Source organism: Opisthorchis viverrini (genome assembly GCF_000715545.1).
Source record: "Opisthorchis viverrini unplaced genomic scaffold opera_v5_590, whole genome shotgun sequence".
NCBI lineage: Eukaryota > Metazoa > Platyhelminthes > Trematoda > Opisthorchiida > Opisthorchiidae > Opisthorchis > Opisthorchis viverrini.
The window spans coordinates 44,681-63,909 of NW_008752248.1; the positions used below are offsets into that span (position 1 = coordinate 44,681).

Consider the following 19,229-nt stretch of genomic DNA (forward strand, 5'->3'; position numbering starts at 1 on the left):
CGTCACTGGTTAAATCAGCGGGCGAGGAAAAGGTGAAACATAGGGGCGAAGCACATCAATCATTTCTCCATGACGTTTTAGGCGGACTAAAACAATTTGTTGGAGGGTATCCAAATAAGTTTTATTCCATATCGACTCGGTAGCTTTGTAAAGTGTCCTGGACATAAAAGGTCACAATAATTTATTGCATACTGGTTTCAGCAACTCGCCTTCTTCATCCAAGATCATCGAAAATTTTCTGAACCACGAACAGCTCTATGGGATCTTTGAAATTGTGTACAATATATGGCACGCTGGCGCACATCGGCGAGTTGGGAAACTCGGATTGATGTTCCTTCCTTTATTTTAAATCCCTCACGCGCCGAATCGAAACCTCCTTACCCATTTAAACCCACCTCTCCAATCCATATTTTGTTAACGTTGTGCGTCATTTAAAGAGGAAAATGTTGGTAACTCAGGTAGAGTGGATGGTCGTTGGCTTGTTCGCTGAGCTGGGTAATTTCGTTGCAGTACGCTCCCCAATAACGCACTGATCATGTCACATCACTTGGTGGTAAAACGTTTGCAATCAAACCACCCAGCTCAGTGAACAAGCCAAAGACCGTTGTACGTCATCATTTCAGTTTATGCTTCGGAGTAAACCACTTGCTAACTCTGCATCCTATAGCGGAATAAAGTACACACACTTTTATCCCGTTTGTTTCATCGGGTTAACAAAACTTTGTAATTAAATTGCGACATTTTCGGTAAACTACATTGCCTTTGACGATATTTACCCTTGATTACCGACTTCCGCTTTGAACGTCACAAACCAACCTTAAGTGACCAGCAATAAATGGTGGGGTAAACTCAAATTCGGTGGCTATAGTTGGAAAAATTGGCTTCACAGGTAATAATCGGGAGTATGCGGAAAAATATGTTATTTCTATGCACCTTAGCTGTGAGGGACACTGAATGTTTACACATGTCTGTTGCTGTACGTGTGTCAGGAATGGAGGAATACGCCCATCTGTACGTGTTCTATTACAATAGTGGATTGATACCACAGGACAAAGACCGCACGGGAAGCCCAAAGGTCAATGTATGCTTTGGTATTCAAAGTATACTTCTGAAGTTGCGGTAAAATTTCATGACCGGATATCATATTCATGAAAAGTGATATAAAGGAAGATGAACAGCGATTTTGTTCTCCCCAGCAATTCTCGCACTACAGAGTTCTATATTCACCAGTCACCACTTAATGCATATCTTGTCTACTTATTCTCCAATCCGAAGTCCGGAAATGGCCCCAGGGGTACATGTGTTTAATTCGGAAAAGCAGATAAACGATGCAAGCACCACGAATAATACAGACTCACAGAGCGAAGTAAGAAAGAAACCATCACTTCCCCAAGGACCGCTGTGGAATCGAGACTGAACTACCCTTTCCTTCCCGTCACATCGAAGCATACTTTGGGCTGGATGAACAACCTGCGACTATTCTGGCACTGAAGTAAAACTAATAAGTGTATATGTCCTGATTTAAAGAGCACAAAAGTGCAAACTTCAATGATTATACCTATATATTACTATCTTTTACCAAGACCGGAGTAAAAATATAAAACCAGGCATGGGCAACTGGTGTGCAATACAAAGTCAAACGGCGTTGTACTTCGTGGCTTGCGCACGGTATTGTATCATTAAATGTGAGTTTGTCAGGATGAGGATGAACAGAAAGGGGAATAAAAACTCCCATTTATATTTGTCACTGGTCCTAAGCCGAAAGCTGTCATATGTGTGAACGAAATCGGTTGAGCAATGTTACGTCTACAGTAACCAGGAAGCTACAAACAGCAGCCGGACTAACACTGGCGCTGTGCAAGCTTTCGATCTCTTTTTGTGTTTTTCTACTTTCGCGTGCAACCAAAATTGCGTACTGCTGTAGCTTATAAGGATAAATTTGTTGAAACTCTGTGACCTTGAATAGCATTCAAATCTCGTCCGTTTTTGGCATGTTCACTCTAAACGGGAGACAGTTGGGTGAAATACTGCGCCGACCCTTTTTCGACTCCGTTTGCTCCTAAAACAAACAGGGAACTGTGCTCACTTAAATCTGGCGATTCCGGTAATATGAACTCAGCGTCTTAAGACCTAATGAACTGTGATCGGTTGTTAATGCTGTAGTACCGCAAGTCTTTATTGAATGTCTGATACGGGTCGCTATTTTGTCCTCTGGTTTGCTCGGCGCTCGCTTCACGATTGGCTTACACTAATTTTATTTGTCTGCAGTTACTTAATGCTCTCCAACTTTGTTAGGTGCATTTCGACCAAAGTAACAGTGAGAAATGACTAAAGTTGGCATATCGTTGTAAGTGGATGATGAATTCTGGAACAGCAAACCGCCTAAGGCGGATCCAGCGGCCCCATGGGTCCCAAACGTCTGAGTGCAATTATATGTTGTATGCTGATCAAATAAATCTATTCAAGTATGCCCCAATTTTAGAGGAAGTAATGGCATACTAGCGTGAGTCTTTGTCCAAGGAGTTTTTGGATCACGTCACCTAAACACAGTGAGATGCCAACCGAAGACGATCAACAGACTAGTGAGATACAAGAGAATCTGTGCATGGTTTATGTAATAATATTATAGGAAAAAATAAGCCAGAACAAGACCCACATCTCTTTGGAAAATGTTCCGATCTGAGAGGCTCGAAAACTTTGTTATTCAGAGTATACACATCGATTAAACCATGAGATCGGCTAATGAATAGCACCCCCACACTATTCGTATGGATGTTTTCTTTTTAATCTTGGATTCTGTTGTGCTGCAGTGCGTCTCGATCCGCTTGAAAAGTTTCCGAATTGAGGCTTATTTGTGGCAATTTGGACGGCTGTTGCGGTAGCTCGGGATTCGGTCGGTATGTGCTGCCTTCCTGTAGCTGTGGTGGGGACGTCCGGATATGCCACTTTTCCCTCGCTTTCTTCACTGATTGTCGATTTGGTGTCGTCGTAAACGCTTAATATTTGACTTACTCTTCGCCATTCGCTCGTTTTGATGATCACAAAAGTGTTGTCCACGTAGTGGAGCCATATTTGGGGATTTATATAGCGCAATACAATTTGTTCCAACTTTCACATCGTGATTTCCGCAATGAATCCTGAAATCGGCGACACCATTGGTATTCTTCGTAGCTGTTCATAATATTCTCCACTGAACTCAAAATATGTGATCAGGCATATGTTGAGTAAGCGGCAGAGGTTTTTTCTCCAGTGAACCAGTTGGCATGCTGGGGTTGCCGAAAAATTTGGCTGCAGTTGTCTTGGTGGAATCGAGGTAAGCATTAGTGAATAGTGAGTTTACATCAAATGAGGCCATTGTTTGTTCCTGTATTATGTTTACGTTCCCCAAAACATTGTCCCACATTGTTGACCCACCAATGAGATGTTTCGGCTTCTTCCATAGTTCATTCAAAAGAATGTTGGGTACGTTTCCAGGAAGAGGGTGGGAGAGTGGCCGAATCACGAATCGCTCAAAACTGGAGGTCCGTTAGACCTCCAATGATGTACACGTTTTATGACAAGTTGCGTGTGTACAAATTTTGTTCACCGCCGATGAAAGGTGATGGTTAACCAATACTATCCAACCATGTTAGCCACGGAAATTCCTCGTGTATTGTTATATCCTGTGGTGGGGAAATCCTGAATTAATACATTTTTAACGTTCAGCGCCATGACTTCCCATTTGTGTAGGAAATGTACTTTTCGGTACACATAACTTAATTTTCCCCAGATTATTCGACGGGTAATGTAGATATCTTTGGCTGAACGCGTGATGCATCAGAAGAAGTTAGGTGTCAAATGGGAATGCGCTCTTATGTCCTTTTAAAAAAACCCGAAACGGGCTATCTGGAGGATACGGTGTAAAGGAAACAAAATAACACCTCCCGAGACGTTAAGTTCGTGTAGCGAGTAGCACGCTCGCCTACCATCCGAGTAAGCAAAGTTCGCTTCCCGTCAGTGCGCACAATAGAAAATAAATAGAGCTAATGCAAAGTTGTTAAGCGAAACCAGATAGAATGTTATCAGGGGATAAAGACAACTTAAGCATGCAACGAGCGCCAAGGAAGCAAAATGGTGTTGTAATAAACATGCATAAATTAAGCTACTCATGAGTAGCCGGAACAAAAACTGAAAATAACGGCTGATCGACCTTGGTTTACACGACGAATCAAAATACTTTTGAAATTTTGTTGATGTTGACATAAGTGTTCTATGTATCCTGGTCATTCACCGTGTTACCCGTCCTCAGTGCCATGTATCTGTGAGGAGTGTGGCTGATCCTGTTTGCATGCATCACTGAAGCCAAGCACGGTATCAAAGGAATATTTCTAGTGACTCTCCACACATTAGCGATGATTCACCGATATATTTTGAACGGACTTTCAAAGTATTCTGCATTGGTCTCATAACGCGACCGAAATATCTTTAAAGGAATGCAATTAGGTCATAACACCGCTCCTGAACTCCATTCACTCTTCTAGGTGTTGGATTTTAATTATAAGCCAAAATGAGGACACGCGATCAATTGATCTACAAAACTATCCGTTCTGTGTCTCACACATCCATAAGGCATATGGTTTCACGCATGCAGAGTTTACCCTACGGTGACCCGAGTGACCTCTTCACCAAATGACTGTCAATCAGTAACTGGTTCAAGATCTTGTGTCAGGTGAATCAATTAGAATAGAAGTAACATGCTGAGGTTCAGTCGGCGTGAGAAACCTCAACTATTGCACTGGTACTAACGAACTAAACAAGGCGTTTGGACGAGGGGTCATTTGTTCAGGAGCTTTCGAATAAACACACAAGGAGTCGAAGAAAAATGTTCGCCTATTTGAGAAACTCAATAATCTTCGATACATTTTCTAACTCTCCTGGGCCTTCGGTCGAATTTTAACTCATCTGTCCGAAAAATGCCTGATGCTTCCAGTTCCAAACAGATATTCCTCCGTTTTACTTCGCAGCATGTTTCCTCATTCTATTTTGTCTCTTCGTGACAACCAATAAGCTTGTTCACAATCAGATATTTGTCTTTAGGCATCAGTTAGCTAGACGCAGCGGTAAAATGGTTATTCCATAACCTGTGAATATTCATAAACCTTGAAGGATTTGATCTTCCTGATATTTTTATATGAGAGACTAAGGTGGTCTCATGGCATTTTATCCAAGTGTTACCTAGTTTAGAAGAGAATGGCTTGTTTCTCAAGGGGATCAGGTACTGATTTTTTGTTCTGCAGCTTCGTCACAGTCCGCCTAACCTTATCAAAGACGCTGGTGTCTATACTTATACAGGGTGTTATCCTTTAAGTAACACGAGTAGCTTCCAACCTCATCGCGCGTCCCACATCCGTCCTATCGCCATTCATAACATCACTAAAGACATCCGTAACTTGCAAGCTTAGGATATACAGACACTATAATTCGTGAATTTAAGCCCAAACAACTTGTTGATATTCAGTGACTTACTTGGTGGAGTGACCATGATTCACAAGGAAATAGTGACCAAAGATGTGTTAATTTGACGGGAGGCATCCATAAAATTCAGTATATTTCGTAAAAATAGACTTTCAACATTTTCTTTAGTTCTCTCTAGAAAGACAGCCGTGGCTCACTTCTATTTAGTGTGGCAGTTTAATACCATACACATTTTTTTCTTGTATACACGGCCTAATGCACCTAACTCATTGGACTTCAGTTCGGGTGGCCATGAAATCCAAAAAGAATGTTTGCAAATTAAGATGCTTTGCGCGAAAATCTTGTCAAACTTCCAAATTTATTTGCCATGGAAAGATTCTAAATCGGTCAGAAACTTTTGCGGGCCCGAAAATTTTGCAAACTCCGACATGAAGCAAGATTGAGTAGTTTCTAATTCGAAGTGATCAGAAGTGATAATTCTTACATCTCATTTTTGACCCTGGTAACAATGTCTAATTACTTCGAGTGAATACACGCTAAGAGCCTCAGAAATGCGTTGCAACTCAAAGCAGGTCAGAAATATTGGGCAAACTACGCCTTGGTCTGAGCACAACTACTAACCCACTGCTACGCACCATTACGCTCCCTAATATCGCACTGAAGATGTTACCTCAATTGGGACGTTTGCAATCAAATTGCACAGCTCAGCGAACAAGCCAACCACCATCCTTGCTATTTGAGCTACTAACACTTTCCTCTATAGAGAATTAGGTTCTAAATGAGCTGCTTTGTTTCTCTTCTAGTTACTGTTGTATATTTATTTAATCGGAAACTACGCAATTTAGACTATACCTAGAGGGAGACTGGATATATACCCCCATTCACACTGAACATCATTCGTAATCGCCCTTTATTCCAAAAACGTATCGGCGTCCCATTATATTCACAGCATAAGTCATAAGTAGTTTAATGATCTCGCCTATTTCCAAGGCTTACAAAACGAGTTGTGATGCCCAGGCGGTTTAAAGATGCAGACAGGTTTTCTGCTCTTAGGTGTTGTATAACTTGTAAATACTAGACTTTCCAGATGTGAGTGTTTGGCCTGCTGTTTGTGGGTATTCACTGTAGACGTTACCTTCTCGAACAGAAATTCTAGCTTCCTAACAGTACCTAGCACATGTTTCTCACTGCGGGTAGGACTAGCCAAACGTCGACACAGTGCTGCACTGACCAGCGCTCGTGAACAAAATGTCACTGCATAATTTTCATCCACATCAATGGATCTGGTGCAGAGCAAGAAATAGGAGATATTGTCTTTTCTGGGTATGAGTTATATGTTTAGGGAAAATGCACAACTTAAAAGCTGCACCTTGTGATGAAGCAAACGATTCAATACTAGTGTTTGCGTTTCTGAAGCTTGATTTGTGGCCCGTGTTGTTACATATTTGAACCGTGAAATCCCGACGGGTATACACGGAGAAAACAGTTCGCGATTTGTGGGTGGCTGTGTGGCGTTGGTTTAGTTTGCTGCCTTGTTCTCTTTGATCTAAGTGGTTCAAACTTCTGAACATATTTATACCTACATTCATGGTCATCCACCGGATTCCAAACGATTTTCTGGACATACACAAATTTACCGTCCTTGCTGCGTTTTTCCCAATGCTATTGTTATCTTCAGTCGTCACACTACCCACTACTTCTAAACATTTGGGACTAAATTAGTAGTATTGTCTGTTTTACCCAAACAGCTCGCCTAAGCATTTGGTGTGATTGATAACCACAAGCCGTGAATACGATATTCAAATCTCAACATTATATAAACACATCAACCTCTTAGGTTGCCTCGCTGTTGGCCTATCGTGAGTCCTAAAGTTCATAAAAGATTCCACGTTCTGCGCCACGCACGTCCTCCAAACTAGTCTATGATTTTTTCACAAAAACGCACAGTTGACTCTCCGGAAATTAGAGCCAGTAATACATGGACCTGCCGTGATTATAAGGCATCTAGTTTGAAAATAGTGGGTTTCAGACCGCTGCAGTTTAAATCATCTCCTTTTCCCATGTGGCAATCCAAGGAAGCTCATACAAACTGTTGTCGATTGAAGATCTTCGGGAAAATTTTGGCGTAAGGCTACAACTCAACAAAAGCATTCCTTCAATTTAAGGACAAAAGAGCTGAAATGGATTATATATTACTCTTTCTGGAGCCGAAAAGTTTGAATAGTTTGTGCTGGACGTGTGGTGAAATGACAATATAGCTTCAGAAGTGTCAAGGCCGATGTCTACACCTGTATTCGTTTAGTGAACTGCTTATTTCTCATTTGTGCAAATAACTACAAAAGCCATGTGCCCAGCCTTGCTGGTAACCAGTTACATGATTATAAGGCATCGAATCAAGGTGAAATCTACGTTGAACTTTGAATATCAGCCACATGTAGAGATGGGTAAAATGCAGTTAGAGTTTTACGGTACCAAGATAATTTTGACAGATGCAGCGAGTTGTTCACGAGTGATTTTTCCGTAGATTGTTGTTTCAATAACGACCAAACGAAACGTTTTTTATCTGGAACAGTGACTTGATCAGTCGGTTTGCTTCCCACCTCTATTCCAAATAACTCACAGAATGAAAATTGTTGTATGTCTAGGCACACCAAAAATGCCAGAGGATGGCACGCTCAGTTTTCAAACTTTAAATTCCCGAAGTACAGGATGATCGCAATGTGGCAGCGGAGCTATGCGATCACTTCTAGATGCATTCTAATGACCTCCGTAATTCCGCGGAACACCGAAAAAGATGCTTTCTGCAGTTGTTTATTCCACTAGTCAATAAAGTTGTCTGATTTGTTTTCCTGCTAGAGTAAATTTACCTTGAAATGGTTGCTCCATTTACATGAATGTGACCATTGCAATGGTCTTGCACGTCTCTAAGTGGTCCGATGATGATTTAAGTTTAGAAAGTACCACCGGTTGCGGCAAGGGAAGCATGAAATGTAACCCATGGTGCAATAGTTACTTTGACAAAATTGCTTGCGCTAAAACAGTGCAGCGCTCTTCACGAGGGATGGATATGCAGTTGTAATCCCATTTAGGATGAATCAACATGGCCACACAGTTTTGAATAAACTGTTGGATTTGTTTGTTCGAGGAAGGTGAAGCGTCCCAGATGGTTCGGGAGTAAAGAAGTCAATACAGCAAATTTACGGTTTGCGGTTACGTTGGGCGTAAATTAATTTTACTACATGCAATTATTTTGGCAATTAGTAGCCTAAATTCATTTAGAGGTATATGTGGCTCCAAAACGCTCCAAAACGCCACACTACATTTTGAATAAATCCCCACTGACAGCCCTGAGTTTTGTGGTTCCGCGGCTAGTAACAGATTCTTTAACTACGGCAAGATAATGAATGATGACTAGCTCATGATTTGCGGTGCACTCTAGCAAAAACACCGCTCCATTAGAGTACTGCGTATAGTTTACTTAATAAACTAATAACCACTGCTTAGCCATCAGGTGATGTCACAACATATAGTGCCCACAAATCTGTCGGCCACACGGGGGTCCATTTTATTCACACGCCCTTACGGTTCAACAAGTGATGTCAGGTTTTGCGAACCATCAAAAAAGCAGAGTACGACCAGATGTCTAAAGATGGTGGCTCAACATATATACGCATACTTTTGGTGAAACATGTTTCCGCTGCCTGTGACAGCAGAAATTGGTTTATACAATATGGCATCCAGGAAAACAAAACGACAGGTCTAATCAGCTGACCGCCTAGGAGAATACCAGGTTGCAAATAGATACGTTGGACATTAGGTAAACAGGAATTAGCGACAAAAGCATTTCATGGGTCTCCTTGAGCAGATTTGTTCATTTTCATATATTGGGACGTTCAAACGCTCGAAAAAACGCCAATTGTGTTCGACATTTCAGAGAGGTGTTACAAGTAATTAATAAATACTGTTGGGATTGCTGATTATGTGAACAACTTGTGAATAAAGTTGTTGATGCTACTGATGCCTAAAAATAGTGGAATCTCTACAGAAACCTTTTTCCACGATTAAATCTAGTCTGTAGCAAAAGTCAAAAGATTTTTTACATGTTTTCTCAATTTTGAGGATCATCGGACTTTTGAAACCATGACCGCCCTCGAGGCACTTGGACCATGATCGGCCCAGAACTCGGACCTACAGAATGACCAAATTAAATCGTGGGAAACTAAGAATCCAAATTTTTGGACAGTTCACAACGCTACACCTTATGGGCAAGGCAAGAGGGCATTAGTTGGCACCGTGATCATGGTCAACAAGAGGTCAGCTCGTGGTCAAGAGGAAAATTGTTAAACGTAAAAGCGACCAGAAGCCTCACTTATTCACCTGTATTTAAAGAAAATAGATGGAGTAATATCCGTAAATTGTTGTCCCACAACTTGATGTATGCCTATACAATTGAGACGAGGGCATCGGGCTGATTGACTCGGCTTCTGAAAAATGATATTTAATCAAAACCCATTCAAGCATCCTAGAGAAAACAGTAGAAACGAGAGGGCTAGCTTCAGCCGTTAATGCGTTATTAATTGTAATACCACTGTATGCAAGATAAAGTGACCATAAACTCTGTATAAGTGGTTATTTTCACATTCTATCGGCAAGTATGTAAGTATTATTAGACAGATCGATTTTGGACAAACAACTCGCTTGCAGATAATATGGCCAACTAAGGGGATCTTAAGACACACTGGAGGTTTTGCGCTTAAAGAACAATGAGGGTTTCCAGATACATAGCGTCAGTAGGTGGTGGTCATATGGCCGTCATTATAGTTCGTCAGTAATCGTCGACCAGACCCCCAAATTTTCTGAAACGGTGAATATTTTTTAGAGAAAACGGTACTTTACTAGTGACTGTATCGTCACGATGCCATCGTGCAGTAAAGTTACGCTTTGCGCGCTGGCTTAGCAGCCACTCCCCAAATAATGTTACGGGCCAGACTAAGTGAGTTTCACATTAGTTTTGTAAACTAGCACTGATATTTATTGTGAGGGTCCGGTTACTCTGTGTCCACCAGAAATGAGAGCTAGCTGTTGTCCAGTTGGTCCATTTCAACTGGTTCGGTCTTGTTTAACTACGTGCTCAACAGCAGACATGATAGAACATACTCCAGAAATTCCTACTGGTCGGACAGACATGATAGAACATAGTCCAGAAATTCCTTACTGGTCGGAATAAAGAAGCCTAACGTCTACATGAGTCTGTCCAACCACCGATGAAATATCTCCATATGGGAACACTCAGATCTCGCGTTGTGTGAGCTTTTTTTGGGTGCTAGTGAAATGTTTACCGTTTTGGTAACTCTATCAGGAATGAGTAAAATACTACAGCACGACAAATATATCCTTACAGTAGATGAAAAACCTTGGCGTTGATATCATTGAAAAAGAGATGTAAATTCTACAAAGCTCATCACAAATAACAAATCAAAAACCGGGTTTAAGCTCTTAGACTATTTTGGGACCAGCTGACTAGGAGTGTGTGACAGACGAGTATTCCGTTCGACACAAATAGCAAAGTCATTGAGTTGGCGCACGGTATTTCTGAAGAGCAATCGTTATTTCTAAGGGGGCATTTCAAACCTCTTTAAATGGAGTAATTTAGGTTTCTATAGCGAGCGGTCGTCAGCTAAATGTAACGTATTTTCTTGCATGCCAGAGGTTCGAGGTTGGGAACCCAAGAAGTCTTTTGTAGATGCGAAATTTCGCCCTAACGATTCATCATTTTGGAATTATATATTAGCTCCCCGTATTTCCTCGTCTCATATTTGAACGAACACTCTTGGGTTGGATTCTTTACCTTGTGGACAGCAGTTGTGCAAAGTTCGAACTAACCGCAAATGGATATGCACGTAGAACGGACAGGTGGATGACGAGTTTTTCAACCAGAAACTTCAACTTTTTGGGGAAGGTTTCCTCTAATTTGTGACGCAAATGCGCAAGGCATACTCAAGGTACTCAAGGTTTAATATCACACAATGTTCGAACTAAGCGACGTCACACATGATGCCGGCGTAGTAAAATAGGAGGTACAACATTCCTTTGTGGACAATAGCAAAAAGTCTGGATAGACACCAGACAAGCTGTGAGTATATCTGTACAAAACGTAGATAATCTCTTCGGTTGTAAATCTGCCAAGTAGAGGTCAGATTACACTTTCCAGTGGGGTTTACTTCCTAGGGCAGAAAATTGATCTGCGGCACATTCCACAGTTTTACCTTTGAGAGCAATATTCCAGGCTCGCTCGAGGACGAGCCCAAAAGTTTGATGCACTTACACTTAACCGCAAGAGCAGCCGGACCGATGGAATGTGCGAGTCAGATTTCCGGAACTTTGAACACCTTCTGGGCCCTTCCGAATATGTACACTTCCAAAGCTATTTGGTGTGGCTTTGTGAAAAGAATATTACCGAATCCCCAAAGCGGATGAATTTTATCCATGTGTAAACGTGATGAGGCTTTGACGGTGGCGTTGATATCATTGAAAAAGAGATGTAAATTCTACAAAGCTCATCACAAATAACAAATCAAAAACCGGGTTTAAGCTCTTAGACTATTTTGGGACCAGCTGACTAGGAGTGTGTGACAGACGAGTATTCCGTTCGACACAAATAGCAAAGTCATTGAGTTGGCGCACGGTATTTCTGAAGAGCAATCGTTATTTCTAAGGGGGCATTTCAAACCTCTTTAAATGGAGTAATTTAGGTTTCTATAGCGAGCGGTCGTCAGCTAAATGTAACGTATTTTCTTGCATGCCAGAGGTTCGAGGTTGGGAACCCAAGAAGTCTTTTGTAGATGCGAAATTTCGCCCTAACGATTCATCATTTTGGAATTATATATTAGCTCCCCGTATTTCCTCGTCTCATATTTGAACGAACACTCTTGGGTTGGATTCTTTACCTTGTGGACAGCAGTTGTGCAAAGTTCGAACTAACCGCAAATGGATATGCACGTAGAACGGACAGGTGGATGACGAGTTTTTCAACCAGAAACTTCAACTTTTTGGGGAAGGTTTCCTCTAATTTGTGACGCAAATGCGCAAGGCATACTCAAGGTACTCAAGGTTTAATATCACACAATGTTCGAACTAAGCGACGTCACACATGATGCCGGCGTAGTAAAATAGGAGGTACAACATTCCTTTGTGGACAATAGCAAAAAGTCTGGATAGACACCAGACAAGCTGTGAGTATATCTGTACAAAACGTAGATAATCTCTTCGGTTGTAAATCTGCCAAGTAGAGGTCAGATTACACTTTCCAGTGGGGTTTACTTCCTAGGGCAGAAAATTGATCTGCGGCACATTCCACAGTTTTACCTTTGAGAGCAATATTCCAGGCTCGCTCGAGGACGAGCCCAAAAGTTTGATGCACTTACACTTAACCGCAAGAGCAGCCGGACCGATGGAATGTGCGAGTCAGATTTCCGGAACTTTGAACACCTTCTGGGCCCTTCCGAATATGTACACTTCCAAAGCTATTTGGTGTGGCTTTGTGAAAAGAATATTACCGAATCCCCAAAGCGGATGAATTTTATCCATGTGTAAACGTGATGAGGCTTTGACGGCTTGCTTTTTGACAGATTAGGTCAATATTTAGTTACTATTATTATTATTATTATTATTATTATTATTATTAGTTTAGCCGTGCTTGCCATTCGGATTCGCGGGATAAGTTGAAGTCTTCCATAGGAGAATCTCGTAAGGTTCAGTTTGCCTTTCAAAAGCAGTTTTTATGGTTGAGAGTGCACGTCTATACGGCAAAATTTGAATAAAGCAGGATAGACGAATGATCTCTTCCAAAGGCAGAATATTGTGGGACTTCTGTTAAATGTGGTAGACAACTTCTAACGGCCGGTGTTTTAAAAGCAAACCAAGAGGAGATCATGACTGCAATATTTAGGGTCACGGAGAGACTAAACGGCATACTTAACCACTTGTGCTGTCTGTTATCACACCGGACTCATCCTGTTCATCCAACAGGGGGAAACGGCCCATTAAGGGATACAACGGTTTAAAAACGAACCTAGAATTGGGATTGGAGAGGAAAACGGCCGAAATCACAGAAACTTAGGCATTCGAGTACTGAGATTTGACGTTTGCATTGGTCATTCTGTACCATGGCACCCAAAATTGTTTTAGAGCATTAGCAAGAAAACCCAGTAGACTTACAAAGTCGTAATTTGGTACACACACAGGTGCATTATGACTTGACTAACAAGAACCCCATGCACATGAAATTTCTCTCATATACAGACGTTTATTTGAAACGTGTTTGTCCTCACCATCCTTAAACCAGTGATTAAATATTCGAGAGATTTTCAGGTGGAGTGCCATAGCGGTTGCGAGGGGTGACGTGTTATCCTAACAACCTAGAAAACAGGTGTATATTACCAACACAATGTCTACAGATTACTTTACGTGTGTTTGGCAATCAACTCCAGAAATATAATCGGTCCCAGTCACTAATCAATTACTAATAAGAGAAGCCAACTTGTCGGAGCTGAAGACAGTTATTAAGCGTGACAGATTTCTCACCAAAAGCTGACCAAAATTTAATGTGTTCAAAGGAGCTAACCAACAGATTTGGGGCCATTTCTAATGAAGAAAACAGTGGCTCACTTTGGTGTCAAGCGTAACCTCCCTGAGCGATAGTCATCCAATAAATTAGAGACATTATTTTTGCACACGTGCCCAAAATCTTGAAAAAAAAGCAAGCTTTTAGTTTCTGGAGCGTACACTGCTCAGACCTTGAAAAATTCACAGCTTATGTATATGAAATGTCCGATCACCGCAATTCCGCTTACCGTTTCTTTTTGTCTGAGTAAAAAATACACTAGGTTTTTGACTTAGAATTTTCGAGAGTGTTTGCGTATACCTGCAATTCACGTGGGGTGTTTCAGTAAGTTAACGGAAAAAGACGACAGCAAATATTTTGTCTACTGTACAGTTGGCAGATTTGTAGACAAAAGAAGAGAATAGATGCCTTGCATTGCCCACAAATTCTCCTACTCGGTTCTTTGATCCTGCGCTGAATGACGTTTGCATCACACTTTGCAATCGAAATCACCGATGGACCATCAGGGATACAGAGTTGGCCAGGCGGTCCGGTGGTTAGTGTGAGCTGCTGCATTTTAAGCGCAGTATTTCAGCTGTCTCGCGAGTGCAACATCAAATAGGTTTTCCACTGGTCCTCACTCACCTGATGCACTTTGACTTCATCTTTTATTGTCCCTTTGTAACTGCTTAGGATTTATTTACCTATCAACAAATACGAGTTACCTGGTTCGTGATTATTTAGTCGCCTTTTTCCCCAAGACCGTCAATTAGGTTTATGTTGCGGTCGCACGTAGCTAGAAAAAAAACCGATTGTCCTAGATTAATTTTTGCCATATTCTTTGTAATTATTACAGGGGGATGAAAAGTTCTTTTTCGGTAATTAGATCACCGAAGAAATAAGGCCACTTATTCATGGGTCCTAAAGGCATTTATCGCAGAGAAAAGACAGATTGCTGAGATGATTGAATCCACCAGCCTTCACATATATACCTCGTGTCTGATGGATAGTGATGATGAGATGTCAGAATATTTTACTAGCTGCGTCACAAAAAACCTCTATTATAGCCACTAATGCAATGGTTTATATTACAATATTAGGCTTCGATTTCACACCAAAATCTACACGCCCCTTCCTTGGAGATACGCTCAAGATACATCAAAGTGATCGTCTGGATTTACGGCAAAGTTCCAAATCTGGAAAAAGTTCCAGTTAAATCATATATCAAAAGTGAAATCTACATTAACCTTCGCTTTACAGTTGACATTTCTCCGATAGGTGTCAGGCTTGCGTTTGCCTTCTAATTTCATAAAAAGCGTTCAATGTAAACCAAATGAGAGGTCTCCAACCATTTGGGGAATTAAGCAAAGTTACAGGCAAATTAACATAGTTCTAATTAATGTGGCGGGCTTTGCATATCCATAAGCCTTAAAGTGCGTCTCGGAGTCAGAAGTAACTTTCTATGACAACAATTTGTTTTTTTCATTTCATTAAGCAGTAATAGATTACTCAACTGCAACATGATGAACAAAGATGACTAATTGATCTGGGTGAATCGAATCGCAAACTAAAAAAATCTCTGTACAACCAAGGCATCCTATACAATGCACTTCAGGTAATAATACGAGCGATGCACGCCAGTAAAGTCATATGCTGTTCACAAATTACCGACAAAATCGTGACATCAGTGATTCACTTGGCTCACACGCTCTTATGTTTCAACATGTGGCATCAGGTTTTGTAAGGCATCAAATTCGCGGCATGCGACCATCCATCTAAGAGTAGGGTGGGTGAGGCCGACAGCCAAGGAAAGTTTTTTTCAAGGTATACACAAGTTGTGTGTCTGAACAAGATTCTTTATTATGCGCTGTAAGGTAATGTAACCTGAACAATCTCCAGAAACGGGAACTTCGTGATTCATACAATCTAAGATTGTAAATCGGTGGGTCACAAATGCCTTAGTGCAGAGTACCTTTCAAAGCTGCGGGGAAAACAGAATGAATCCATATATTAGCCATAAAAAACGTTTATCCGTGCAACGCTTTCATCCGTTTACGCAACGTCTAGAGTAAATTTCTTGACCTGTTTAAGAGAGTATTTGACTGTTCCCCTGAAAACATTAGAATGTCGGTCAAATGCTTGGAAACACACCAGAATTGTGCAGTATTTTCCAAATACATTGTGGTAAATGATCAAGGATATACCTGTAATAAAACAGTTCATCCAAGAACATTTTAAATATGATTTCCAGTTTGCATTCAGGTGATGCCATCTTATAGATTAATCGTTGAGCCAGTTGTTCGTCGTGGAGATGACATATTGTAGAGACCATAGTTATCAATAGAGCTCAACGCGTTTCTCAGGGCTGTTTGAAACATTGTCGAAACATTAGAAATTATCAGACGTTCTCACAACTACAGTTTACAGTTGAGCGCACCTATACAAGCGGTAAAGCAATGTTTGACTTGTGTCTGTTCGACTGACCCGGTACCCAAGTAATATTGTCAGTGAACAGTTATGAAGAGATTCGTTGATGCGTACAGCATTTAAAAACAGTTATTGCATTTGAAAAGGGGTGATTCGGTTTCTGCAAGGCAGTGTCCCGTAAGATGAAACTGGGCGCGCGGTTATACAATTTACATCAGTGCATCAGTGGGTCTTTACTCCAGTAGGCTTGAGAAGACAAATGAGGCAAAGAAGAATGACTAAGGCCACATGGGGAGAGATACTCCTTGGTAGACAGTAAATCAGCCGAGCCGGATACTCACTTTTTAGCACAACATTTTTTTACCTTGCGCTTCACTCAGCTTGTCCTTAGAGTGCACGGTGCATCACCTACCTACAGTGGTTATTGGAGGTCCTCGAAGATGTCGTAAACTTGTTGGGGTGCTTTGGATTGCCATCTGTGTACAGTTGCAAGAAACCCACGCTTGGACACAAGTCGGTAGAACTCTTACTGTTGCAACTAAATTGATGAACTGGAATCCATCAAAGAGGACAAGCCTGATTTGTAGAAAAAGCTCACTTCTCAGGCTATTCTTTCGCTCTGAATGTTACGCTAATCAAAGGCCCGTCTGATGATGTCTCAGTTTACCTTAAATTTAAATAGACAATATAATCTGGAGGGCCGTACGTGGAACAACCAAATTTACATTTCTCTGTGGGACGCCAATTTGTTGTGTATTCTATGTCTGTCAAAGGCCCTTCGGAAGATTTCGCTCTCCTGTGATAGATATAACCATCTGATCCAGTGTCGTAACTAGGTAAGTCGACCGCCAAAAGGCGTCCCTGAGAAAAAAATCTGGGTGGCTAAGCACAGATCTGCGAATGACACGCTCTTCAATAAAACCGTTGCACACATTTTCGAAAGTCATTACCTCTTAGGATAAAGCTTCTTGGTACTGCAAAGGTGGAATTGGTATAAAATAACTAAAAGCAAAATGTCAGTAGCACTTTGTACCCAACTTCAAGAACTCCTTGAAGAAGATTCTATAATCCACAAAGTCAGCTATCGAATATCTTTACAAGCGTAATAATTACGATCAGCTGAAGTAAGAGACCCAGCAATCGTCCTTTATCGCCTCCTTGTGCTTCAAACTTTGGATCTTGGGCCTTGATATTAACAAAGTTTGCGTCTGCAACAGAGGGTATTTCACCCACCGATTACCGCATATGACTTGTTGGCCCAAAATGTCCTTCGGAGAAAACTTTTTGTAGAATGTTATTCCAGGAGAGCCTTCTGCGGAAGGCCGATTAGGCTTGCATATCATCGAATAATGAACAAGTCGTGTGCGATCGAATTGATTCATTCCTGTGTGCCATCGTCACCAATCATATTACCCCAGTGATGCCCTCTTAGCGCTGACATTCACGCTCAAAATAAAGCAAGTTTTGTGTGCATCCCGCTGGTTTGAAAATTAATAGATGCAACACTAATAATTGTTTGGCAATAATCATTCGAGTGGATCCAGAAATATGTTCAGGTTGCGGGTACCACACAACCCATGTTTCAGATGCATTCCCGTCAAGTGTTTGTTTGTTTTGACTTGAGGTGAGTGTGAGGTTATACGACAGCGGAGTAACGACAGTGTCGGTTTATTGCCTGAGATGATGACCATAGAGTTTTTCTTTGAAATTGACGTGTTTCCTGTCAGATTCCTTGCATAAGATAGATTTACCGTCCTACGTTATGGGTTGGGCGAATTGGCAGTCGCATGATCTTCAGCTTGGACGTAAAGCAGAAGGGAAATTCTTACATTTGTGCCTAATTACACAGCCTCATTCTGTGTTCTGTAGCTAATCTAATTGTGTGATGCTCATTGCCTATAAGCCTTTCTACAAAACAAATACGACCCAAAAACCAGCAGCAAATAGGAAGCTGTCAAATAAAATGCCTATTTTTGTTGCGTTCAACAATGGTGTTTATCATCAAATCCCACAAAGTGGGTTCTAGATACCCATTGCGTTTCTGTGCGTTTCAGTGCAGACAAAAGTAGTGCTAAAATGTTCATGGAACGTTCCAATCGAAGATACTATTCTAACAGGTGTTGCTGAGTGGTTGTTGGTCTGTTCGCCGAGCTTGGCAGTTGGACTGCGGAGACATCAACGGAACGCTCGGAAAAGAAGAAATATGTGAACTACTGGAATTGTGTATGACAACCTACTTTGAGTTCAATGGAGAATATTACGAACAGATCAAAGGAGCGCCAATGGGGTCACCAATCTCTGGATTCATCGCGGAAATTACAATGCAGAAACTGGAGCGAATCGTACTACCAGATATCAAACCGAAAATATGGGTACGATATTTAGACGACATATTCGCTGTTGTAAAGAAAAAGGAACGGACTGACTGGGTCAAAGGAAGACAATCACGAAAAACAGAAGGCGGATCAAATGAGCAAAACCCACCCCACAAAGCAAGAAGGAAACGACCGAATCACAATATGACAACCACATAAAGCCGAACTGATTGCACCCAACGAACCAACCAGACACAGGAGATTGAGACCACGTGAGATTCACAGGAGACCAATCAAACTACACGAAGACCATTTCCAGAAATGCCAGATACTATTCAGAAGCTATATAATCACGGGCAGAAGAGGAGGAATTCACCCTGCACTGACGATGTCACCTCGATTGGTGATGAAACGTTTGCAATCCAACTGCC

General features: G+C 41.4%; 1 protein-coding gene across 1 annotated transcript; it reads left to right on the forward strand.

The window, feature by feature from the left end:
• Positions 1-1,282: 1,282 nt before the first annotated feature.
• T265_11795 (hypothetical protein) lies at positions 1,283-19,017 on the forward strand (the record flags this gene model as incomplete). The annotated part of the gene is made up of 2 exons (XM_009178557.1): positions 1,283-1,366; positions 18,601-19,017. 2 exons carry the CDS (start codon positions 1,283-1,285, stop codon positions 19,015-19,017), a joined length of 501 nt encoding a protein of 166 aa, XP_009176821.1.
• Between the last annotated feature and the right edge of the window lie 212 nt (positions 19,018-19,229).